The sequence below is a fragment of the Apus apus genome, chromosome 9 (genome assembly GCF_020740795.1).
Source record: "Apus apus isolate bApuApu2 chromosome 9, bApuApu2.pri.cur, whole genome shotgun sequence".
In the NCBI taxonomy this organism is placed as follows: Eukaryota; Metazoa; Chordata; class Aves; order Apodiformes; family Apodidae; genus Apus; species Apus apus.
The window spans coordinates 17,425,002-17,452,139 of record NC_067290.1 but is presented as its reverse complement, the minus strand read 5'-3'; the positions used below and the strand labels follow the sequence as shown (position 1 = coordinate 17,452,139).

The window sequence follows — 27,138 nt, the reverse complement described above, 5'->3', positions numbered from 1 at the left end:
CAGAGCTGTGAGAATGTCAAAATACATCTGCTGCCATATTCAGACATATTGCTCTCCCTCCTCTCCCCCTATATCAGCTCCCCTCCCCTTCTCAAAAGGGAATGATCTCATGACATAAAACAGAAAACAACACAAGTGTCAAAAGAAAACAAAATTAGTGAACTTTTGTCTGCCACCATAGAAACGAGGATTAACTTATGTTATTCCAGAGCATGGAATGGCGACTATCTGCATGAGGATATATAGTGTATTGTCTTCTGCGAATTTTCATTTGACAGGGATTTTAGAGGCTGTGATCTTAATTAAATCTCAACTGACTCAAATAATGCATCTAAAGGCATGCAGTGTTGCGTAACCTTGCTGAGTTGGTAAACCATAAATCATCAGAAAGCTTATGATAGGAAGGGCTGCTTTGAAATTTTTTTTTTGTTTGCTACAGTTGTTGGGTTTTTTTGGTCTTGACATACGCTCCACCATGCTGTACCACTGGGCCCTCCTATTTTTTAAAGCGGTGTTATTTTTGCTTTAAAAAAAAGAAAAAGGAAAATAAAAGGTAAGCTCTGAGACGTGCTCTGACCAGTCACTCAGCTGAGCTAAAGAGAGGCCATAAATATAATGGGATTGACAGGGAAGAAATGAAATCCCAGCACTGGTTTCCTGAGCATCTTGCTGCTGATAGGAAGGTGTGGGTGCCTCATGTTCTTCTGCAGCTGAATGAGCCCTCTGCACATTTTCGGAGTGCAGCTCTTGGCCCCACGCTGAAATTTATGCTGGGGCATAAATAGTTACCAGACACCACTGTGGAGTCCTGACGTGTCGCCCCTGGGTCGTACTGGGTGACAGATGGATTATGGCACTAATGGACAGTGGGCTTTGAGGGCTGTGCAAGTGGAGTTGATTCTAGTTGTGTGTGTGAGGGAGTAAAGGGTTGCAACAGTTGTGTGGAGAAGGTTGAAGGGGCTTTTTAGGCGTTGAAAGTGATGTAGGGCAAGTCAGAGCAATTTCTTACGCAGCATTTTAACCTGGCAGTGCTCGAGCACTGATGCTGCTTGAGAATCGTGTTGGTTTATACTATCGAAGCCAAACAAATTACTATTTCAGTGTAAAATGCTTTGCCTTCTGTATTTGTGATCCATGCCCTGGGCAGCTGAAGGAAAGGTAAGGGCAGAAGGATTTTTGCATTCAAAAGTTTAAGGAGTTGCAAAGCTTTTGTGCTTTCTTGCTCTTTATTTCTTAGTTGTTTTAGAGCTGCTGTAGACAAACCTATTCTAGAAGGACAGAATTTACTTCATGAAAATGTTTCCTGGTAGCAAGATAATTCACTGATGTTGTTTTCTCCCCTCTTTGCTAGGGAAAAGCGGTAGCAGGGGTGGTTTTATCAACACCTGCAGAACTAGATTGTGGGAAAGTCCTGACACCATAAGCTAAATTTGTTATTGTTTGGTGAAAGGCTTGGCTGGTTTTAAGCAGTTTGTTTGTTTTATTGAAAGCAGAACTGCATTACTGGAAACTACTTTGCTGTAGTTAGTTAAAATGTCCTGTACTGTTTTGTTTTTAAAAGGTGCTTACTTGCTCAGCTTCACTTTCCAGTTAGAAGGAAAGGGGAAAAAAATACATCATGCACTCATCTGCAGATCTAAGGTGGCTTTGTAGAGATGGGGAGAGAGGCAGCACTGGCAAATATCTCTTTCCCAGCCTATCTTTTTTTTTCTTCTCCTTTTTTTCTTTTCTTTTTTTTTTGTTTTTTTTTTAACTTTCCCAGGACAGTTTCCTTTGCTAGTGGGAATGGTCTGTAGTGTAAACTGAAGTTGAATGAATGTTGGAAAACCCAGACTGAATGTTGAACACGTAGTGGAATTGGTAATTGTTCTGTGCACTAGTTTTGGACTGATTTCCTTCATTGATTAGGTAAGATGCTCTGGTTTTTTTGGGAGGGACAACACCCCCTCCTCCCCAAACTGACAACGAGTTTTAATTTTTAAACTCTATCTTGCCCTTAAATCTGAAACATCATTGTTCAAATAACTGAGAACAAGGTAAACCAACAACATCAAAAAGGTCGGCTTCTGTGATTTCTCAAGGGCTTGTTATTTTGTACTTTCCAATTCTATTTGATGTCTTGACAAAACAAGATGACACAAGGGAGAATACATTAAATTTTGATTTTCATCTAACCTGTTACAGTAGTGGCAGCTTAATTTCTTTTACTTTTAACCAAAGCTGGCTTTTTGCACAATTACTCTAATTACTACGCCACTTTATGAGAAGGTTCCTTTACGGGTTTCCCATTTGCCTTGATTTTGCAAGGCATTTTTTTGAAGGTGCTTTGACCTTTAACACGGCGAGCCTGCTGGTTGGAGTGTGTCTTCATTAGAAGTAAATCAGTGAATGGCAAGATTGTCAAAGAAGCAACTGATGTTTTCTCATTAGAATCTAATTTGCACCGTTGTGCTTAGCTGTGATGTTCAGCTGTAGGTGTCTGCCATAGGTGTGAAAAACTGCACATATTAAGCAAATAAAGTTTACAGCTGTTACAAAGGCTACAGATACAACCTGGAGTGGCAAAGCCGAACAGTGTTTAAGCAGAGCCCAGTTTTGTTTGGGAAATAAACAGCCTGATTTAACCAGGTGAATATTTTTCAAGAGCTCACTAATTTTTTCAGCTGGCCAGGACAGTCTGTGGCTTCTCATGTGCCCCAAGTCTGCGGAGCAGGCAGCGACGTGTCCGACTCAGGCAGGAGAAAATACTGAGGGAGTGGAGAGAGGGCTCATCCTTCCCTAGGAATCTCTGTCGGGAGTTGAGGTTCTACTTAAAAATCTGCCATAGGGAAGGAAAAAAAAAAAAAAAGCCCCTCTGCAGAACACTTCCTTTTTGCTCACATGAAATTCTAAGCATGTTAAATGTTGCCGGTTCAATCACAGTCTTTTATTATTTAATTAAGCTCTCCTTAATGTATTAATGAATTAATACACAAATGTAAGGAGTCTGACATGATGATCATTCTCAGCATATTAAGGGTGTTCGGGAGAGAGAGGGTTTCAAGGGATTTTCAAGGGCTTTAAGGGTATTTTGGATGTTTCTAAGCAGGATTGCTTTTGGTTTATTTGAGGCTTTTTTGGCAGAATATGTTGATCTAACATTTCCTTTCCTAAACTCTGGAAAAAAATCCGGATTTTTTTTATTATTTTTAAACTGAATCATTATAAAATATCAACACTGTTTGGAGCCATGTACAGCAGTTTATAATTTTTCCTTTCATGCTGGAGCGGGAAGCAAAAAGGATAACTTTTTAAAACGTGGAAAATTATGGTGATAATCTCGAGGTTGAAATCTCACTCAGCTTATTAAGTGACGATTTGGTTGTGTGTTCTGTTTAGTCTCTATTTGACAAATGTAAGATGCAGAAAGGATTTAATTTATGTAAACTTTATATTTTTATGCAAATTAAATGGGTATTTATTATAGCAGAAACAATTATCCTGGCACTTAGTGAGAAACCTGGTATGCATGAGAAGTGGTAGATAAGATCAGATGTTTCATTCTGTAAACAAATATGAAAATATTCCCGTTTTTCCTCAGCTAGATGGGAATACAGAAGACAGCAGACATCCTGACATGCCGGGGAATGTCAGCATAGCTCATCGTACTGCCTTCCATGGGTCAGAGGGAGATCTTCCCTCCTGATAAAATATAATAAACAAAATTATAATAATAAAATGCTAATTTAATTTTAAAGAGGGTTCTTCCCCCCTTCTCCTTTTAATAGGGAGTCGTATTGTTACGGAGAGAACAGTTATGCTAATGACAGACTACTTAGCTGATTTTACATTAATATAATAAACATTACCTGTCTTAATGCGTTGTGCTGTATTATGGCAAAATAACTAAGTCTAAAAGTGAGATTCCACTTTGCATAATGAAACGGCGTCGCAGCTTCTGCGTGAGTAATTCTAACAGCGGCGGTTTTTGGTGTTATTTCGGAGGATGAAATATTATGTTGGAAATGTTTTTGTCTCAGGATGGAAGCAGGTCCTGCCTTCAGCACTTCTTTTTTTGCTGGGCTCTGCTCTGGCTTGTGGCATAGTGCTTCTCTGTTCGCCAGTGTAGTTTATCTTCTCCAGTGGCATCAGCAAAGCTGCTTCGCATTGTTTCGGCTAAGGTTTTTTTACATTTCAAGTGTCTTGCACAGAATGGCTTTCTAATAAGACAGCTCAAATTGTTTGAGGTTTTTTTGCCTAGCTTTATCTATCTTTGCTTGTAGCCCAGTGTTTTGAACTGTTCTCAGCTACTTGCTCTTTCTGTGTTCAGCTGTTTTGCTCTGTTTAACTTTTATCACAAAACCTTTAACTGAAGAATTGCTGTTTGGAAAAGCCAAGGTGCCTGGTATGAGGTCTTACTGAAATCAAGTTTGAACATACATTGCAGGAGAAAGGGATTTTCTGGCAGAGTTATTCTTTATGAATTAAGGAAATCCTCCCCATCTTTCATGCATGCCTGCTAACAGTTAACAGGACCACAACCGTATCCAACATTGGAGGCACGTTGTGTGAAAATGGCATTCTTTTTTTTTTTTTTCCCTTCATACAAGATTAAACTACTTGAAATTATTTAGCTAGTATTTAATTATATTAATATCACTGAAAATGGGGGAATGGAGATGATTAAATAGGACTAAATCATTTTCATCCCCGTGACCCTTGTCTGGGTTGTGTGGAGGAGTGACAAATGCATCCCTGCTGTAACTCCGGTGTGAAATTAGAGGTGAACTTGGCCCAAGTTTGTGAAGTTTTCTTTGGTCAGTCTCACTGAAATAGGGGCTGTTTGCAGAGCTTGAAACTGGGGGGTGGCAGAGGGACTCGGGGGACTTTGGAGGTTGTGGAGAAGGAGCAGGCAAAACCCTGGGAGAAGTAGTATCCGAAAACAATGTGAGTATTAAAGACATTTTTTGCCGTTGGTGGTATTAGCATGTCAGCAGGTCTATACTAGTACAGCTCCGAAAGCCAAATTGCAGCTGTATTTTTACCTTTGTTGCCAGGTTTACATGCAGCTGGGTATCTACCACACCCTATTGTTATCAGTCAACAATACCAAAAGTAGTTCGTTAATCATATCAATAACAACAATCGTGTTTCATGTGGAAAACAGAAATAAACAATTTTAAAACAAGGGAAGATTGATTTCTGCTCTGCATGCTAACTTAGCATTCTTTGAATATATCTGCCAGCAGTTTAATTTGAACTTCAACTCCCTGAAGGCAGTAAGACAGAATTATTTTAGTTCTTCATAAACTGCCTTCTGTGATTCATTGTTAACTCATAAAACACACTCATTTTCATGTACTTAAACAGTTAAGCCATTTTTAAAGTTGGTTTGTAATTTTTTTTTTTGGCAACACATTTAAGTTGACATCTGAGAGATAGAAATCTAAAATGAATTTACAGCCCTGAGTTTAGTTTACTATCTTACAAAATATCAGAAATAAATATTTTTTATCTAACGTAATGTAAAGTATATTGCATAGTATCTAAAATAAAGTTTAGTTTTGACTGAATACACTCAAAAAGGGACCCATAAATATTAGAGAGCTGTAGTTAAGAACTTACATGACTGTTTTAAATACTATTGATTTAAACCACTGGCTAGATTTTATGAATCAAAGTGTAATTTCCAAGCTTTGGCTATATTTCTCATCGCTAAAGCACTCTCTCTTGTGTGCCTTTAGCAGCTTTCCAGACATTCAACACAGGATTAAATGATAGTAGTTACAATGATCAATAGGTTAAGACCGGTACAATCACTCTTACTGCTAATGACCTCGGTAGTAATGGGTAATAAAGTGTGGGCTATAATAGCCTATTGCTGGTGCTGCATGCCCTTTGATTCCCAGTATTACCAGGGACTAGCTACATGAAAAGTTGGACATTGGGAGTTAAGAGAGTGGATATATAGGCCATCATTCTTAACTATTTAAAGTCCTCACAAACTGTACATGTGCCCACGCTTGTCCGGGGCGTGCGTGTCATTTTTCACATGCTAGTTTCTAGTTTATTTGAATCTGTTTGTAAGTTGCTTTCATGATAAGCTGAAGCACAGACTTTGGCTAAAGGTGGCTGTGAACCGTGTTTATAAATGGAAGGGAGGTACAGATGTGTTGTGAAAATATGGTTTCAGATGGTAAAATCAGGTTAAACAGATTAACGCAGACTTGTTCTCCTCCGTGTGCCTTGTATGTGTATAAAATGTAGTATTTTTTTTTCCCTTGCTGGCTAAGTGCTTCTGTTCTAGCAACTAGTGTGCAGCTAGGAGATTGCTCACCAGAAGGTACATGGCCAGTTTTCAAAGGTAGGGCCAAATCCTTAGATTTATCCCAAGATAAACACGCAAAAAGCCATGGAAGTGAATGGGAGTTGTCTCTGCGTAGCTGCCGGCAGAATGCGGCCCTTCGTATTAATCACCGATGTGTAGGGTTTGCAGCACCCCACCCTATTCCTGTCTGTATCCCTGCTTGTCGTCATAAATCTGACTGAAGAGTATTTGTGTTGTCTGTCTTCCAAGAAGGGCACAGAAAACATACTTAAACATGCTTCCTCTTCTGTTTGCTCAGTCCAACTTCAATGAAAGGTAGGACAAACCCCAGGGTAAAGTAAACTTCTCTGGGGATGAGAATAATGAAGGTGAGTCATGTTTCGGGGTGAAGATAGTGATGGCAGTATTTAATGAAATAATTTTCTACTCCCAGAAAAGTTTTTAAAAGGCTATGGATTAAGATACTCTGAATTAATGGGATTACCCATCCTGCTGACTCAGTGTCCTCGGAGCTGGTCCTGCGTGGCCAGGCAGTGGCACGGTGCGGTGGCCATCTGGTGGCTTTCACATAGGCATGGACAAGGCCTTTGACCCATGATTAAATTCCCTTTGCCTGTGTTCACACCTGCCTGGACTGCAGTAGGGTGGGAAGGTGCTGTGCTACAGGGAATGCTCAGGGGACCTGGCTGTGCTTGCATTAGTGGGATGTCGGAGGTGCATGAGCCTTTGCTAGGCTTTGCTTAGGCCAATGTTTTCAAGGTAGTGTCTGACCCTGGCACACAACATGTACACAACAACACAGGGAGAGCTGCCGTGTACATGCATCTGACCTTCAGGAACCATTTTTAGTTCATCAAAATTAGTGATGCTGAGAAATCAGGACATCAGTGCATAATGACTGTGAAATTAGGAATGAGAGCTTGCTATGCAAATGACAGGACAAATCATGTGAAAAAGTGAAGATAAACTGCATATTAAGACATTATGTTACATAAAATTAATACTGCATTGCTCTCTTGCTTACTACTACACGGGAAGATTTTTTTTCCAACTCCTTTATCTTCTGATCAGCTATTGTCTGCTGATTTTTTTAAAAGTGGTGCACAGAAAAAGTGCTGAACATATTATTACCTTTTATTGTAATACACGAGATGACAGGAGATCCTTTTTAGCAAAGTATATCCTTTACTGCTTTTAGTTTTGTGCTGTCATGTATTTGATTTGAAACTATAGAAAAGTAAGATGCATAAATACTACTATTAAAACTCATATGGCTTTTGTCTTTTCTTCTATTGTTTTGTGGTTTTTTTTCCTTCTTTGGGGTGGAGGGTAGAGGGGTGGGTTTCTACGGAAATAGTCTTCTTGCATTACTAGGACTGACAAAATGGTTCTCATGTAGTCTGCAAATTAAACACAAGTGCAGTGATTATTTTGAATAGCTAAATTACATTCTAGAAAGCTTGCAGAATTCATAGCATTGTCATTAGGTATCCGCTTGAATACAATTTGTGTAACCTTGGCCAAGACAGCCTGTCATTTTAATGTCAGTGTTTTATCTGAACAAGACATCATCCTTTCAGATACAGTGTACAGGTTCCTTGCAAAGATGCCCGTGCAGAAACGTGTTAACAGTTGCAAATATGAAATGCTATCAAGTTCATCACTGTAGCTGTTTGTCACTGAAATGTCATGGAAAGCGGCTTTTAATGGTATCTCACATAATATGAAAGAATTGAAGACATCTGTATGCTGGGTGAATATGGAATGGTAAAGACATCGTGGTAGGGCCTTTCTGTTAAAATTGCATAGGAGCCTAGTGCTGTTATTCACATCACTGAGCCTTCCTTCAATTTTCTTAAAAACCGGTTGTAATAGTGTCTAGATCCCATCAGCATGGGATACTTCGCTGCTGGATTTCTGTAGGGAAGGGCTTTCTGGGAGGGAAGGGACCTAGTTGATTTTTTCCTGTAAAAATAAAGAAATCTTTACAGGGTGTTCCATAGTGCTTGCTTTAAAGAATTCTTATCACAATAATGTTTTGCAAAAGTGGAATTTAGTCACCAGGAAAACGTGGTCAGTACCTGTGTGCCTGCTGTGGGGGGCTCTGAGGACTCCCTCGCCTTGGGCACCCTGGATGCCCGGCGCGGGATGGTGGGCAGCACGGAGGAGCTGTGGTGGTGTGCTCTGACCCCCTCTTTGTTCTCCTCTCGCCCTCCAGGTTCCAGTGTCGGTGGCTATGATGACACCTCAAGTGATCACTCCCCAGCAAATGCAGCAGATCCTCCAGCAACAAGTGCTAACTCCCCAGCAACTCCAAGTCCTGCTCCAACAGCAGCAGGCACTCATGCTTCAACAGGTAATTGTTTCCTTAACAACTGCTCAGGTGGCACCTGTATATAGATACCAGAGGGCTTCACCTCCCAAAATGTTCATGAAGAAGCTGCCCACATCTCAGCTCTGAACCTTGGAGCAGTTGTGCTCTGAGATGAGAACTGACTGCTCTTTTGTTTTTAATTCTAGAAATAGCTACTGGAAACAAAGCTAGAGAGCAGTGCTAGGAGTGTTTCCAAGATCAGCTAAATAATACAGATGCATATTTAAGTGTCAGGACTTCTACAGATGTCCCTGTTGCTTTTGTCTGCATCCCCCAGAAAGTGTGGTGTGCCCAGACTAATTGGAATAAACAGGGGAGTAGGGTGATAATTCCCATTTTAGACCTTGTTATGTCCATCTGGAACCATAAAGGACTACAGAAACGATGACAATAGAAGTAAAGAGGTTTGCAAGCTGATTTCAGCCCATATAGGCTCTGCAGTGTGTCTATGTTCTCACAGCCCATGGTCCTTTCTCAGCTGCAGGTTGGCCACCAGCAAGCCCCAAGGCTCCCTTATCCTGGGGTGTGGCACAGTGGGGGCTCACGAATCCACCCCAGCCCGGAACCTTGCATGATCCCTCCTGGCTGCCCTGCTCCCTCCTGCCTGCACCAAATGCTACTTGCACAGCATGTGGCTGGGAGCAGGGAGAAGCAGAGTGTGGCCCAGGATGGCCATGCATGTATTGAACAACACTTAATACAGTCAAACCCTATCATTTAGAAAGCATGTGTGTTTCACAACAGAGATTCGCTAGGCTCTCTCAGCAAGGGCATTTTGGCTTTGTTGTTACAATCAAAGGTCATTCCTTGCCTTATTTTAATTAGTTTGTGTAGAAAATGGTATGTTTTTCATCAGTTCATTTTGGAGATTACTTTTCAAACGATAATGCCAAGAATAGTCAGTGTGCACTGAATTTATTGTCGAGTTTCAAACTAAAGGTCAGACCATTACAGATAAAAGGATGCTATTTTTCAAATCACAGTTTGTGTATTACACCAAAAGGGACACTGAATTGGCTCTCCACTTCGTTACTTACCATCTTTTCTCTTCTTTGTAGCAGCAGCTTCAAGAGTTTTATAAGAAACAACAGGAACAGTTGCAACTTCAACTTTTACAGCAACAACATGCTGGAAAACAGCCTAAAGAGGTACAGACAATACCCATTTTACTTTCAAACCACAGATCCCCGGGGACTGTCTAGTGGCTATTAAACTGTCATTCATCTTATAAATGATTGCACAACTGAGCTGACTCTATCGGGTCTCAGCTTTCAGATTTAGAGTTATTGTCCTGTTTTTGCCTGTATTTTCCTGTGCTTTCCATTTGCTTGCTGCCACATATTTTATTGCAGGGGACCATGCCTTGATGTTCGGTATGAGTGCTGGAGCGAGCATCGAGACTTGTATCTTGGGAGAGTGCTTTTGGAAGTTAGTTATGTTGTAAAGGGGAGGGGGCAAGACAGCAGGCCCAGATAACGGCGCTGCCCTGTCTAAACACTGCAAAATGCTGAGAAATGAGTTTCCAACTGGAGAGGTTCTGGTTGCACGTTCCTCACAGGAGGGACTGCACTGGAGCAGCATCAAGCAACACCAAGAAGTGAGGTCTGAGATGAAGAGCTAGTGTGGGAATGCTGCCTGTTGCCAGCGTGGTGGCAGGATGCTCTGATGCCACTGTGATCCATGGCAGGAACGGGAAAGGCCAGGGTGGTTTCTGCCCGTCCTTTAATACACTTTCCTTTCAAAAATACCTGTCATGTCCTAAACTTTGTTTGTTGGGTTTTGGTGTGCTTAAATTAAATTTTGCTGGACTTAGGTTTATTTTTAAGGCATCAAGTCAGCCCTCTAGTTACAAGGAGTTTGAGACTTTCATGTTTAATCTGTCATCAGTGCTGGCTTGGGTAGATCCTAGAAAGCTGCCTCTTGGCATGAGATGCTTCGTGATGTCCTGCGATAGTGGCAGCTCTTGTGTCATTTAGCAAGTGGTGCTGCTTGAAGTATGCACCAGTTCCCCCGCTTCCCCGAAAATTCGGTAAATCATGCTACCTGTGCCAAGTTTCAACCCAGAGTGAATTTTTCCAGCTGAGTTATAAACCCCTGAAAATAGGGGGGTTTATAATGGAAACGCTGACACAACCTTAACCATAGCGCGCTTACGGGCGCCACTATAATAAAAAGGGAACAGATTAAAAAGTGTCTAAAATGTAAATCTAAAGGACTAACAGTAATTAAAATGGAAATGGCACAGGGAGGGAAGGCATGTAATTGTGAGATATCACTGTGCAGAATGCTCTCAGCTTTGTTTTGCTGGCTGTTTTTCTAATTCAGTAGGGCTTACTCATCAGTGGCAGTTCAATGCGCGTTAATGACTCTGGGATGCAGGCATCACTCTGGACAAAGAAATGATTATTGTGCGGTCAAAAGAAGTTCAAAGACAAGAAGGGAATTTCAGTTTTTTCCTTAGAGATCCACATTCAAGAGCATATAAATTAAGCCAAATGTTAAAAACCACAGTCTGAAAGCTGACTTCAAAGTCACAACTCTCTAATTAATGAACTGCGAGCTTCAGTTTGGACAAGTCGTGGTTTGATGCGCCCATAAATCAACATGACAGGTCTGTTTCACAGTCTCAGACAGCGCTTGTCATTGAGTCACATCAGATGTAAACACAGCAGAAAAAAGAGGGAATATGAAGGAGGTGCAATTGATCAACAGAATTGGTAAAAACCCACTTTTGAAACGCATTATGCATGATCACAGGAAATGGCGATAGCCTCAAGAGGCTTTCTCCTTCTGCTGTTGCTTTTTTGAATCAGATTTCTAACAGCCTTCAAAAGGGAGAATAAGAATTATGGAGCTTCTCCCCTGTGGCTGGCAGGCAATAACCCCCTGTTGTTATTTTGTGCTTCTTTCTTTTCAAAGGCGTCAAAATTTAGTTTTTTAAAGATCTTTAACTCTATATTTGAAGACAAACAATAAAGGGCTGCCACTGTCATTCTTATCAGTTACCAGGGATTGTATTTTTTCTTTCTGTTGCCACTTCTTATTAACCTCTTATTTGGTCTATTAGACATAGTTTTGAATGCAAGCCTGCATGCTGGGAGAACATGAAAGTTCAGATGAGCTCAGAGGGCAGATAAAGAAATTTGAAGGGGAAAGTTACACAGCAGAATGAACGATAAAAGTTAACTCTTCTAAATTGCTGTTGTCAGACAGGAGAGCATCTCAGACACAAAGATGAGGGCTTGGAGCTTAAAGAAAAAAATACTTTGTGTTAAAAAAGACGAGAAGGGAAGTTAGACAATGTGATGGCATTTCAATATCTAACACACTGATTTACTGTGGTCACACTTCTGATATTACACTGTCGAAAGCAACAATAAGAAAGGACTCTTCCCTGTTTCAAGAAGAACATTTTAACACGAGAGCTGCAAAGAGAACAGGGGGCCCAAGACTCTTAAGCTTTTACAAGTGTTTTGGGGAGGAGGGCTGTTTTTGCTGGTGGTTTTAGTAGAGGCCTGCTTCAGTGATGCATTTCATCCTGGAGGCTTGTTCAGCCCCGTTTTCCCTGCCTTAAGGAGGTTGTTCTTGCTATGTTAGCATGCCGGTAGTGATGTTTTTCCTTCTTTTCTTTTTTCCCTCCCTCTCATACTAAAAACTGCTGGGGGGTGACATGGGGAGCAGTGCTGTGGTGGGGGCCAGAGGCGGCTGTGCTAACGAGGGCTGAGTTTGTACCTTGGCAGATGGAACAAGTGTATTCGTGTACTGCATCCCCCAAGTAATTTTGTTAGTGCCTTGGCCTATTGTGCCATCACGAAAGAAGAAAAATGCAACGAATCTCCCAAGCCCCTCTGGTGAAAGGGATCTGACCCCCAGGCAGGATAACAGACCCCAGTCATGTTTCTGGTGGGTTTTACTGAAGGGCTGCCTGGTGCAGCAGGGGCTAAGCACTGCACAGTGCCCGGCAGCACGAGCAGGAGGCAGCAGGGTGAGGTCTCTGCCCCTGTCCCAGCACAGCTGGGTCTCCCAAGAGCAAAAGGGGCTTTGGAGCAGGGTCCCGCTGGGGACCGCAGTGCTGGCCAGAGCTGTTCGTTTCCCAAACGGGGCCATTTGTCCTCTGGCAGTTGTGACAGTTTATGTTAGGCAGTAGGGAGTAACCTAAGAAAGGAAAACAGACCTTTGACAGAAGCTTTAGGGAGGGGATCAAAAATGCAAGTTTTATCAGGATATTTCAGCATTTTAACACTGACTACTGACCTGACAACAGGACTGCACTGAGACCTTTTTTGTATGCATTCAATTGTGAGAAGTAAACAAACTGCCTTGTATCCTGTGTTTGGTAACTGGGTGGGGAGCACAGTTTGGCAACGTGTCTTGCTTTTAAATTCTTTCTTGGACAATGGGCCTTGTATACTTTTATATCCTGGCTTTTCAAAGTAGAGAGTGTTCAAGAGCTTTTCTTAGGATAGCTGAGAAGACAACCAAATGGGCATCAGTCAATTTATATAAAGAAGGTTTTTTTTAAAAACCCAACATGCTAACTTTACGTTAAGATTTTTATGTAATTCCATTTATTATATATACATAAAAATAAATATTAAGTGTATATATATTTAGAAAAGTAATATTTATGGAGGCAAACATTACTTTAACTCAATATAAATGTTGCTGGGGCTTGCATTCATCTGGTGCTGTTGCAAATAGTTACAACAACTGGATCTGTCTGAGCAAGCTGTTGCAAAGAAATGAAAACCTCAAGTTTCAGAATATCTAAACGCCTGTTTTTTTAACTGTGTTCTCAAAGTCCTAGATTTTCTTTTGGAAAAAGATTAAGTAAGATTCTTGTCAGCACAGTCACGGATGTGCCGTTGGTTGCAGTGTTCAGGTTGATGGGGCATGGTGGTAGAAGAAGGTGGGGGCCAAACCCCTGGCTGGTGTCCATGAGTCCCTGGTGGATTTTTTTTTTGCCTTGCTTGACAGTGGCAGGGAATATGGGGCCAGTGATCCTCTGGCTCAGTGTCAAGGAAGGGCAGCAGAAGCTTGGGATCTGGCTGGGGTTTGTTTGTGAAAGTCTGTAGTTTTGCAAGAGTTAATTTTCTTTCCATAATTGTTAGCCATAATGTGTATAAGACCTCCACCTTGATATGATTCCTAGCAGATTAGGGATATTAGATAATTTCCTTCTATTTATTGTACTACTGCACTGCATTATCTTTCTATCACTCAGATAATTACTAAGGAAATCTACATTAATTTTTTTTGGCTAGCACAAGGAACTGCTAAACACTGGCATGATGTATTGATGTTTTACACAACAAAAGTTTTCCTCCTGTCATTGTACAATAAATAAAAAGATATTTATCAAAATGCAAAGCCTTTCATGGATTTTAAAGAACAAAGCAAATAAAATACAAGATGAGCATGGAAGCAAATCCTGGAGGCTTCCTTAACTGAACAAAATTAAGGACTCTGAAGCCTGGAGTACTGTACACATTAAGCACTCACATTCAAGTAAGATGTTGTTTGCTAAATTATGAATGTGTGTAATTAAAATCTAGTGGCTGTTTCTATGAAAGATTTACAATGTTATTTCATCGTTTGTCATGGCTAATTAACAATATTAGATGAAGTTTTTCTTCTTCAAAGGTCTGATTTTTTCTCATTTATTTATGTCAGAAGTGATAAACAGAGTAGTTAAAAGCTTCTCCGGGTACAGTAGTGAGAAAAGCAACATGTTCTTTTACACCTCGAAGGTTCAAGGTTCACATCCCTGTGGAGTAAAGCAACTCCGTCTTCTTTCTAGTGAGAGTAATTAAAAATTTCAAAGTGCAGAAGTAGCAGCCTTAAATACAGCACAGAATAATTCTGAACGTAACGGAAAGTATTGTGGGGCTTGATGGATGAATAAGAGAGAGTAAGTATAAAAGACCATAATTAAACCAGTCGTATTGCCTTAATAGTTGAGACAACCCTTGCGTGAGCAAACAGAGCAGACTGCAGGGTTGTTTTGTGCTACATCGAGGTGTGATGTGATTGTGGTGTGCCATTCTCACACTGTACATGTTCTTTACCTTGAAGTATTACCCAGGACTCTTAAGAGCTGCCAGCAGTCTCTACCCACTGCTGAGATGCAGTGACTTCTGGGGTAAAACAGGAGCACACGGACCAGGGTGAGGTGGGACCGTGGACCAAGAAACTCTGTGTGCATTTTTAATTTGGTTGGCAGGAAGGATTTAGGTAGGAGGAACGTAAATATAGGTAGGAGGTGGGAATCAGCTGCAGCCCTGGGGTTATCTCTGGCACCTAGGTGTGCCTTGGGCTCCCTAGTTTGCCTTGATACCGAGTGACTGCGAGCAGAAGTTGAAATGTGTTGGGACCGGGAGCCCTGTAAGTCCCCTGTTAATGCTTTGCTCTGTGTTGACAAACGTGCATTCTGTTTTGTTTTTTTTCTCTTTTCCAGCCCCAGCAACAGCAGGTGGCTACACAGCAGCTGGCCTTTCAGCAGCAACTCTTACAGATGCAGCAGTTGCAGCAGCAGCACCTCCTGTCTTTGCAGCGTCAGGGGCTGCTAACGATCCAGCCTGGCCAGCCGACCCTGCCTTTGCAGCCCCTTGCACAAGGTAGGTGAGGGCGTGGGAGCTGCCGGTGCCTGGCAGAGCGGTAGCAAACACACACACACACACACACACACACACACACACAGTTGTCACTCAATGAGAGAGCAAGAGATCTCGTAGGCTCATAAAATAATAAGCACAGAGAAATCCTGACAGACAGGGTGGGAATTAGGAAGATATTTTTTGAGAAGGGCATCACTGAAGTCGTGGACTGCTCTGGCTAGTGGGTGGTGATCAGTTTGGAGTTCGGATTCCATTTGCAAAGCTACAGCTGGTCTGATGGACTCAGAGCTGCTGGTCATACTAATCTGAGCTTGAACTCCTTCACAGGAGCTGTCTTAATCGATTCTTGGTGCTGAGTTCATGGCTGAGGGTAGTGCTAGAGCAGCTTTTCCTTTCTTAAATGTGGTATTTGGGCCCTTTCTGGTTCCAACCCAGTGAGGAGCTGAGCACAGAGGAGCTCTGATCCACACGCTGTAGAAATGTGATTGCCCTTTGCTGCAGCTGTGAGGGAGAGGTGACGGTGTCTCCTCTCCACGCCTGTTTACACGGCCTTCAGTTCGCTGCTCTGTGCATCATAGCTTAATTCCACCCTCCATGCTGAGACAAATTGCAGTTAACTCTGTTTATGGTGTTATTGACAATTAGATCCTCCTATATCTTCAGTCCTGCGCTCTGCAAGAAGTTACTGCTTTGATGGAATCCTTGTTTGTATTTTGTTTTTAAGATACTGATACATTGAAAGCAGTAACTACTTAAATCACAATACTTTTGACACTGATGATAGCATGGGGTTTTTATTCTTTCTTCTTCCTTGGCTCTTTTTTTAAATTTTAAACTGGGTATGTCTGGAAGTTTTAAGGCTTTTGAACAGACTTGCTCGAGCATTAGCTCCTGTAAGGCAGATTGTTCAAAGTTGGCATGGTGCTGGAATTCTGAATAATCATACCTTTTCCCTCCCTTGCCCCATAGTAAATTTAAACATCCACCTCAACAACTTGAGTCAGCTCAGGTTGAATGATTTGGGCTCTTCAGAGCAGCCTTAGGGCTGCTACTAGTTGCTAAACCCTATAATGAGTCTGCTTTCAGCTCTTGTCAGTTAAATTGAGGTGGACTGGACAAAATTGCTTCTGTTCGTCACCCTCCTGTTTTGTGTGTAGCTGCAAAAGGAGAGCAACGCAAGTGCTAACTTACATGGATAAAGAGAGACAAAACTGGGGAGTGGAGTCTGCTTTGCTGTGTGCCTGGCTTCTGTGAGGCTTACAAAGATATTTGAGCTCTTAACTCCTGTCTTGAGAGGCTAAGTTTTTGGGGACTTGACATCTCCCTCTGCTAGACTCAGTTTAGCTTTCCAGCATCCCAGAGCTGGACACCTGGTCTAGACTGGTTCAGTGTGTGAGTTGGAGACTGATGTGCAGTGAGGTGGTGCCTGGCTGGGAACTGCAGGATCAGGCCTGGGGTGGTACTGGTCAGGCACCATCGACAAGGGGTGTGATGGGGAGAAGGCATGAAATGAGTCCAGGAAAAAGGGCATGTAAACAATATGTCATTTATACTTGCAGAATGTTGTAACGTGTTAATCACGCTTCAGATTTATTGTTGGAAGCATCCCAGGCTGTTCCCACACACCCAGCAGACTCAAGCTTCAACCTTTCTAATGTTTCCCACAGCTTCTATACTATTAAGTTGGCTCGGGAAGGTTCATTGTATAGTCTATCAGTTAAGCTGTCCAAAGGAGGGCAATTGGGCAGTGACAAGACACGCTCATGTGTAATGTGAAAGAAATGAATGTGGTGATGCATGAAGTGTAATCTGTGCGGTAACACATCGGAGACACCAGTAGGTAATTCAGCCCTCGTGGCATTGATTGATATGGTTAGCAGGGTAGTGTAACTATTAGTCCTCGTGAAGGAGTGTATTTAAAACCTGAGAGGTGCCGACTTGCCCGCTGGAGACGACACAAACATGAGCAGAAAGGGGCTGGTCCTTGCAGGGAAATGAGCTGCGAGCGCTGGGGGCGGCTGGAGCTGGGGGCTCGGCGGGAGGAAAGAGTAGAAATTGAGGCAGGTTGCAGTACAGCACCGGATTTTATTCTTTTTTATCAGAGAGACGATGGCTTAAAACTGATGTCATTATGAGGTTTAAATCAACTTTCTGCTTGCTTGAACATGGTCACCTGGGTATGAAGGTACAAGGACACAAAGAGGTTGAGCAACTCTGTTTGTCTTTGAGCCGGTGATACCTGGGGTTGGGAAATTGAGTTCCGTGAGCAGTAATCTGTCAACTGTCCCCACAACATACATTTTTTAAACCTGTGCCTACATTTTCTTTCATAATGAAGAGGACTAGTTGTCCTGAAAAATGCAATGAAGTGCCAGGGCTATAGTTTAAAATAATTGGTAATGGACACTTCTTATTTAAAAAAAAAATTACATCTATCAGGCCCTTTTCTTTTCAGAACATTTTGCAAGACTGAGACAAATAATATAAATATGCATATAAAAAAAATAAAATCATCTCTCTAGTAGCTATGAATTCAGTTGAAAACATTTTGCTTTTATTCTTAAGTATCTGTAATAGTAATAAATGTTTCAAAGAAGAGAATGCTACTTTGTAAATTATATTTGTGTTAGGTTTTTAGAACTAATACATTGTTTAAAGCTGCATTTTAGTTTCAATTTAGTTTTTAGTGCTTGCCTTTTGTCTTACACAAAATAGCACATCCTTTACTGTTATATTTGTGTAATTTTCACTGCTTTTTATTTAGACACATCTATAATCTGGGTTTTACATCTGTACATAGTAGCAATTTAAAAATAAACCACATTTCAGCAGTGTTCTGAGCTGGGAGAGCTGGGTCTTTAGTATCTGCAAAATGAAACTGCAAATCACACTTCAGATCACCAGTGAGTGAAAATAATAGGACTGAGACATCTGGGTGCCTGATTGCTCCTGGAGATTTGGCAGTTTCAGGTCTAAATCCTGTTCCCAGTTCGTAGGAAGTCGCAGCACCGGCAGCAGCGATCTCGGGTAATTGCAGCGCAGTTCTGGGAATCTTGACTGAAAATTTAGCTCTCACTCTTAAAATGAAACTGTTAAATAGCAAATTACATAATTTATTGCCAGTGTTCGTGGATCTATTTGACTTGCTTTTACCATTTGTTCTATTATTTTATTTAACCATTTGGCTGGATGAGTAATGAGCATACCTTTCAGCTGCCCAGTTTGACAGGCTGGTTAGCAATTCTCTCCAGAATTATTCTAAAAGAGCTAAATTTGGGAAGAAGGAGGAAGGTTTTGGTTTTTTCAAGTTTTATTTTATTAATCAAGTGATGTCAGTGATGTGGTCATTTTTAAGCAATGGGTTGTGTGCAGCGGTGTGTGACATCACAGCTAACTATTTAATTTAATGTCACCCAGCCTGAAATCCTCCTGATTATCTCTCAACATTTTTTCCCCCACACAACTGTTTTTTTTTTTTCATTTTTACTTTCAATATGCAGCATAGTTGTTAGTGCTAATATGGGCTACACTTGTCTAGGAAGTTGGACCAAACCCATTGCCTTTTACAGCATCTACAGTAAGATATAAATATGTATATTTTAATGGCTGTAACACTTGCAAGCTTTTCCTTGGGATAAAGCATTAGTAGATCCAGAAGATGCTGGGAAGAGAGGGGAAGGAAAGGGAAAAAGGGGGACAAGGAGAGGAGAGTGAGTGCTAGCCTGGCCCTTGATTAAAAAACTGCAGAAATCCAGCCTAGGGGATGGTGGTGGAAAGAAAAAAAAAGAAAAAGAAGCCATTTATTCTTTCCCTATTTGCTTATTCTGGAAAACAAAAATAGGTGTCGACTCGTATGGTCTCATATCAATATGTTATCATCAACAGACAAGTCTATTCACTATTGTTTCAATTGAGTAAACAGTGGTGTAAGGGTCAGCCGTGCTCACAGGTAATTGTTAGTGTGCAGACAGTCCTGTCAAGTGTGTGGGCTAAAAATACATCCCACACTGTCACTTTGCAAGGTGTTTGAAAATAATAGCCTCGATACAGGAAAACAGGACACAGGCTGGTGTACTGACCTTTTTCTTTGTTTAATTTGCTCAGAGGTTTAATTTCAGGGGACAAGTAATAATTGAATATGTCTAATAACTAAATGCTCATTTGGGACAAAATCCATCAAAATATAATTGGCATTTGGGTCTGATGAAAGGAAAGTGACGTGGCTTTAGAGAAACGGATGTATCCTAAGAATATCTGATCACTTAATGTATAAATTGAAGCTTCTTTCATAATATATATTAATTGCAGATACTTAAGGATTTTAGCATTTTTTGTAGTGAACCGTTACTGGAGACCAACTGTTTTTGTTAATGCTACTCTGGGAAAGGCGGGGAAGGTTATTGGTCTGTCGTGCAATAATTTACTCCTCTTTGATATGCAAACGATCCACGGTGAATATAAAAAAATCCTATCAGACTCATTTCACAGTTCTTAACCACTTAGATTCTCTGGAGTCTATCGCCTCATTAGACCAGTGCTCTCCAAAGCTAGCATAATTAAAATCTTTAACAGTTTAGCAAAGTAAAGATGTTTGGCTGATCACGTTGAGATGATTATCTATCCATTGTATTCTAAATGACAAAAATAAATTAAATTTAGACCTTGGCATTTTTTATTATGTGTTTCAAATGAATATAATGCATACTGCCTTTTTTTTATTACTATTTCAATACCTTAGGTTTGGTGAGATACATGCCTCTGTGAGCTGCTCCTATCCACTCAGAAAATGGCAGGTTTCCCTAGGATAGCTCCAGCACTACAACACACTGAAACAATGAGCAGTCATCCACAAGATGGTCTGCAGGCACACTGATGAGAAACCTCTTCAAAAACACACAGACACTGGCTTTTATTAATATTTTTTTTTCCCTGAATACTTAAGCAAGGCATCTCTACTGCTAATTTTTTCCCATGGCCTTCTCTGAAAGAGTACTGGAATAGTCTTCAGTGAGAGAAACTTGACTTTTTTGATCATGTCACAAACGTTCAATCCAAATTATTTGTCCAAAAGCATGATCTCAGAGTGAGTGGGCTCCCCTTCCAACCTTCAGCTTGGCCCTCTGGAGTTTACAGTTTTCACTTGATTGGATGTGATGTCCTAAGCCTGGTGTCCACTTGGGCATGGTTTTAAAAAATATTTTAATTTTTTATTATTATTTCTTGAAGCTTATTTTCTGTTTTCGTTTTACTTTTGAATGGCTCATTAGCATCGATCTAAGAAATGACAGTAATAATAGTGTTACTTGTGTAGAAAGTTATACAGTTTTCTAGTAGACACATCCATCAATTAAGTGAGCAGTTCAAGAAACCAAAATTAATGAGAAAGATAGGTGTGTTAATGAAATAATCATAGTATAATCAATTTGACTGTTAAAATTTGAAAAGCATTTCAGGAAGACAATATGAATTCATAATTTATGTCTAAAAGTGATTAATAAAAACTGTATTTAATAACAAAGCTATTTGTCATCATTTAAAACTTAAGCACAAAATTAGTCATATTGTGGTTCATGTTGTCATAATAATAAAGCTGACGGTTTGGGTTTTTTTTCCCTAAGACCTTCCTTTCTTTTAAAAACAGGCTAGAAAGTATTTACTTTCCTTAAAAAAAATTTAAAACCTTATTTTTATTTTAAAAAGTAAACTTGTCCAGCTGACCACAGAGTAGCCCTTGGCCACCTTTGCTGCCAGCCTTGCTGTTAGCTCAGGGCAATTCCTGCCTTAGGAGGGACTCTGCAAATGGACCCTCTGTAATTTTTAATTACAAAAAAATAGTAATAATTAATATGGAGTTTGGGGTGGTTGGTGTGTTGTGTGGACCCCCCTGCCCCACACCCTGCATTTTTGCATGACACAGGTATTGCAGGTGTTGCTCAAGTACGTTTAGAGGGGACCCACTGTGTTCAGAATTAGCCTTTAGTTATTAATAAAAAAATACATGTGCAAAAACACACACACACAAAACTAACACAGGGCTTTGTTTACTGACTCTTTGATTTAATTACTGTTTGAAGACGGCCGAATTAGCTGTTAATTGATTTAATTATCCAATTTGTTTGTTTCAGGCATGATTCCAACAGAACTGCAGCAGCTCTGGAAGGAAGTGACAAGCTCGCACACAGCGGAGGAGGCAGCCAGCAACAACCACAGCAGCCTGGACCTGTCCACCACCTGCGTCTCCTCCTCCGCCCCATCTAAGACCTCCTTAATCATCAACCCGCACGCCTCAACTAATGGACAGCTATCGGTCCACACTCCTAAACGGGAGAGGTAGGTGCTGGTGGGGTTTCCACCCATGGGCATCTCCCAACAGTGTGCCAAAATGATGGCAGAATTGTTGGGAGCGGTGGCCAACCGCCTTGGCCTCGGTTTTGTCCTCCACGTCGTCGTGCTCTGTCTGATTTTTTGGCGGGGTTGAATAGAATCTCCACTGGGCAGGATATGCTCCTTTTGTTCCCATCTTTATGGCTTGTTAATTGGATCAATGTGGGCACAATTAGCTAATTAGAAGTGCATTGGATAAGTGTACTGAGGGAAGTGTGAAGAGTGTAAGCTGTGAGTTTCACATCACGGGTGGTGTTGCTGTTGATGTGCTTTGTGTTTGTGGGCTGGAGGTGAGAAAAAACATCTGTTGGTCAGTACAGGCTGTTTTACCACCTGGTTTTCTGCCAAATTGCAGTGCCCCATCTTATCTAACACATTTGCCTTTTTTCCTCTGTATTTACCTGCTTTCACAAGACAGGATAGGCCTGAGTTCACCAGGTTGCTTTGAAACAAAGTGGATTTGTTTTTTAAAGTTCTGATAAAGTTAGCTAACTGGTGTTGTTTGGCTTTTAAAAGTGTGAGTTAATTTATGCTTGCTAGGCTTGCATTGTTAAAAGAAATGTCTTAAATCAGGGGTTGTCTGTTGACGTGCTTCATGGCGCAGGCTCTGCTTTATTCCAAAGGATGCTTTATTGCAGGTTTGTTTCTTTACACCCCCAGATTTCACTGAGGCGTGTCTAACAACATAACTTTTGCTTATGGTGAGATAGAAGGGCCCAGGAGCTTGGGCTGTGGGTGCCAGTGCCTGCCACAGCCTCAGTGTCACTGCTGACTGTAGAGGAGGAGGAGAAGGGTCCCCAGGAGCATGGGTGCAGAGGGGAGGGCAGTGCTTCTTTGCATTCAGGGGAGTCCCTTTGCCCATCTAGAAATGTTAAAGCAGACACTAGTGAAAGCTGGATTTTATGGAAACTGATGGCTTTGTCTTTCCGTCCTCCTTTCATTCATTAGAAAGAGGATAATGGAATTTTTAAGCCATAGAGTTTATATTTCTGGTGGCCTGAAAGTAGATTGATAGGGAAGCTGTATAAATACGTCTTACATCTTTCTAATGTTAAGAAAATAGTGCTGTTGGGAATAGATATATTTTAAAGGAGAGCACACCTCTGCTGGAAGAACACTTCTTGTAAGGTGTCATTTTATATCCATTGCAAGGACATGTGGGGGAAATCAGCATATACATTTATAATGCATGTAAGTGTCAAGGACGTGGGTTTCATGGAGACTTATATGGGATTCTAAAAACAATTTGATGTTTATTCAACAATTAAATTCCCTTTTTGCTGCATACAGAGCTGAACAAGATGGGTTTATGACTTTTCAATAATTTTTTTTGGTCTACTTTTTTCTTACTGAGTCTATAAAATAAAATCCCATGGAGTGAAATGGATCTTCTCTCCTTGAACAGAGGCATGTGCTGTCTGCTAATGGCAATCTAACTGAGGAAGCAACATGCCATTGCTGTTCAGTTTGAAGTGCAGTGCAAATGCAGAGATTTGTTCTGAAGTACAAATTTTCTCTGTGTATACTGACAAACAGAACTGGCAATCCACGTGTCTTGAGTTCTGCAGTTGTTGCCTGGAGGCAACTGGGATCTACAAACAGGGTGATACATACGTTTTTATTAGTAGAGTTCCAAATAAATAAATTAGGGAGGCATAAACGTGCCATGATATTGTTGGAGACTTTTTTAGTTTAGAATACTCTAAGTCCTCAGTGGTTGAATTGATAGCTGTATTGTTAGAGCTTGCCATTATGCTTTTCTTACGTATCTATTGAGTTCTCTACAATATCAAAGTAGAAAAATAGGTATATTTAGGAATAAAAATAAGACAGCTACAGACTTTGCTTTATCTTGTCTCTGTTTGGTACAGGGAGGGTTTATGCCATCCATTTGCTGCAGTGATTGAATTACATCTTTATCCATAAGTAGAGCAGGAGACTACACACAGAAGAATGCCTACTGATGCACTTAAGGGTTTTGTTGCAGTCTCATCAGGCACCGTGGTGCCTGCCTAGATTTCATATGACACAAAAACTCCTCTTGTTGAGTGTGTTGCACTGGTTTCCTTTCTGAAAGGGTATTTATCTACAGGCAGCATGTTCAGGGTGTGAATGAGCAAGTGGCTGTGCTCCACTGTCTCTTGTATGTTTGCAAGCTCACCGAAGGTGAATTTTTCAAATACTTAAAAAAGAGAGAGCACAGGCATGAGCAGGGTTTTGGTAATTTTTTGCTTGATAAGACTAGATAAATCATAGGTCTGGTGGCAGCATGAGTTTGCTAGACTTACAGTGAAATCCATGTGTGTTCTTGAGCCCAGCTGGTTCAGCACAGCAACAGAGCTTGCAAATGTAAGGGGACTCATGGAGGTGGTTTCTAGTCCAAACTCGGGTCAGATGGGCTGGAAGGGCTCACAAAGCAGATATCAGCCCTTCCACCTCCCGTCACACAAGTCAGCCGTGCAGGCTGGTCAGGGCAGGTTTTTGGGTTGTGACTCCCCCACCCCTCTTGTTCCTGCACTTTCTGAGCAACTGGCTTTGGTCTGACACAACCAAGAGCTATTTATTTAGATTTAAACAACGATAAAAAGCACATAGTAAAAGCTGTAAGTGTCCTAACAGTTAAGCACAGCCACATCATAACGACTGCCCAGCAGCAATAAATAATCATATAGAGGTGACATTAACTTTTAGGGTGTGCTGTAAAGCTGTTTCCCCCCCGCTTCCTCTTGGGCTTTTGAGAAGGAGTGAGCTGCAGGAGGCAAGTTGGTTATGTGGGAGTTACTGTCATCACTGTCATCTCTGGCAGATGTCACAGGGACAGCTCAGGCTGTGTTTTACAGGGCTCCTGATCCCACAGGTCAGCTTGTGAGGCTGCTGGAGACCCGTGAGGCAGGAGGTTCTGGGCTGACCGCAGCAGCAGCAGGGGCACCTGCCTAAAAGCCATCGGGCGAGCAGAAGCTCAGCTCCACGTCTTGGATAAAAACACTGTTTGGTCATAAACAAGGGGTTTAAAATAGCAGGAGAAGTAGTCATTGGCTGCTCAGCGTGCCCACGCCTTGCTGTGCTGCCAGGCCAGCCTCCTGGTTGTGCACAGTGAAGCTTTAGTCCTGTGCAGGCTGCAGGGACGCAGCTCTGGTGTCACCAGTGACACCAGCCACGCTGTGGCTGCGTGGGGCTGCCACACTCAGAGCTGAGTGACAGCAAAAGTTGTCCTTCATGGCAAAAAAACATACAGCAGGCCGGGGTCCAGAGTCACCCTGGGATGTTTGGAAAGCAAAAATATGTTCAAAAGCAAAAGGTACTCTCAACTCCAGGGGCCAGGGAGCATCCTGATGCTGCTCTTGGTTTCTGTGTTCTCTGTGTGTTTCCCAGGAATGAAGCCATTCCAGCTATAAACAATGGGTTAATACTTTCATTAATTTGGTTTTAAATGTATATTACATTTATGCTTTTGTCCCACATTTTGCCCAGTTTCTGTAAGTAGCAGCAGCAGCTCTGGGGTTTGGTGCACAGCAATCTGTTAAGGAGATAAATAATCTGCTTTGGCATGACACTCCTACTCTCCTCTTTAATTTGTCTTACACAAGGAAAATTATAATTAAATCATTCAGGGTAAACCCTTGAGTGTAGAGAAGGAAAAAACACACTTTGGTAAAGATTGCCAATAGAGACCAACTTCCCTGTTGTGCCGTGCAGAGACATTTATCAATATTCAGCACTATTAAAGAGAGAACACTTCGTGTGATTTGTGAGGCGGATGCCAAAGCTCAAATCAAGGCTTGTTAAGATCCTTTCCCCATGCAATCATGGGCATTCAGCACCATTAGAATTCAGCACTGACTGTGTGTTTCATGCTTTGATTTTACTCAGACAATTTAATAATGTTTATTGTGCTGATTATATATATAAATTCACTCAATGCAACAAACATACCTCAGTCATCAGTATCCTAAGGGAAATACTTAGTTATAGATACTTGTATTCACTCAGGATAAGTAAAAGTGAGACCATCAACCAGCATGCAAATCTCTCATCATCTTCAGCTTTTGGGTTTCTTCAGTAACAAGCATTTCCTCTACACAAGTAAATAAATAAATATCAGGAGCCTGTTAAGTACATTTGCTGTGCTTAGAAATGTCATGGGTAGTACCTGCTTTCCATCTCATTCCACTGCATCTTATTTGGGGAAAGCTTGAATATTTTCCTAAGAAAAACAGCAAAACAAAGCCTGGTTGCTTGAGGTGACTACTGACTTTATAACCTAAGGAGCAGTGGGCACCCCAAAACCTTTGTGCTTGGGAATATTCCCAACATGGGTAGGTTTGGAAAAGAAGAATGGTGCAGAATTCATCAGCACTTTGTGGTGAGCAGGAGTTGCTCTGGCTTGAGCCAGGAGGTCTGGGAGTGCTGTGGAGTGGTGTGGGCAGCTGTGTGCTTGTCCCATCCTGTGGCACCAGAGTGATGGAGGCTGTACGTAAACAAGTGAGTTAATGAAGGTCCAGACCTGTTAATTTAGGAAGCATACCTGTTTGCAAGAGGTAGGGTGAAGAGTTGCAAGTATAGGCTGTGTGTGTCCTAGAGACCTTTCTCTGTCTGTCGCCAGTCCCAAGTTGGTCTCCTGTTGTCTTTACATCCTTTCCAACCATTCTTGAGTCTTTTCCTTCCACATAAGCAAGCAGCCATCTCATAGAAGAAATAGATGGTATAAACAAGGTGGTTTTTAAGTTACTTTTTCTTGCCAGTGTTGTGGGAGGAAGGAGCCTGGAGAAGGCTCTAAAGGGAAGAGAGAGGAATGGTATGGCAGACCACTGATCTGCTGGTTCGGCTTAATGTGGTGGTGTACTGTTGTTATCTTCCATGCCAGCTGATCCTCCATCAAAATCCCAAGGCCTTTAGATGAGGGCATTAGGATTCAGCACAATTAAGAGTTACAGACCTCGGTCCATTACTCAGGATGAAACAGTTCAGCTTGCAGTCCATATGCTCCCTGGGCCTGATCCTCTCTTGGCCTCCCTCTCTGCGCGGTCCCTGGCATTCGTTCAGCACTGGTGCCAGCATCAAATCTGCTCATCCCTCTTGGTTCCTCTCACTTGCTCTGAGCAGTTGATTTTAGCTCATTATAGTTTATCATCACCAGAGTTTCACTGGATTAGGTTCCCACAGATCCCTTCTCCCTTAAGAAACTGGTGTTTCTGGGACCTTTCCTAGAATCATAGAATGGTTTGGGTTGGAAGGACCTTAAAGATCATTTGGTTCCAACTCTCCTGCGTGGACAAGGACACATCCCACTAGAGAAGGTTGCTCAAAGTCCTGTTCAGCCTATCCTTGAATACTTCCAGGGATGGGGCATCTACAACTTCCTGGGCAACCTGTTCCAGTGTCTCAACAGCCTGTTCTCTATGTGGCTGCTGTATCTTCTCATTGCCCCTCGTGTGTGTAGTGGCTGTGAGTCTGGT

At 41.6% G+C, this 27,138-nt stretch overlaps 1 protein-coding gene across 7 annotated transcripts in view; it reads left to right on the top strand.

Moving 5' to 3' along the window:
* Nucleotides 1-27,138, top strand: part of FOXP1 (forkhead box P1) — a 380,894-nt gene that overhangs the window by 296,709 nt on the left and 57,047 nt on the right. For 5 of the 7 annotated variants that reach the window (XM_051627371.1, XM_051627369.1, XM_051627370.1 and 2 more), the window contains 4 exons: nt 8,526-8,663; nt 9,740-9,829; nt 15,139-15,298; nt 21,424-21,628. In XM_051627371.1, coding sequence (XP_051483331.1) covers nt 8,526-8,663; nt 9,740-9,829; nt 15,139-15,298; nt 21,424-21,628 — 593 coding nt within the window. Of the gene's footprint in view, nt 1-1,835; nt 1,909-8,525; nt 8,664-9,739; nt 9,830-15,138; nt 15,299-21,423; nt 21,629-27,138 lie in introns of those variants that run through there. The other 2 variants (XM_051627374.1, XM_051627372.1) reach the window with 2 other exon arrangements.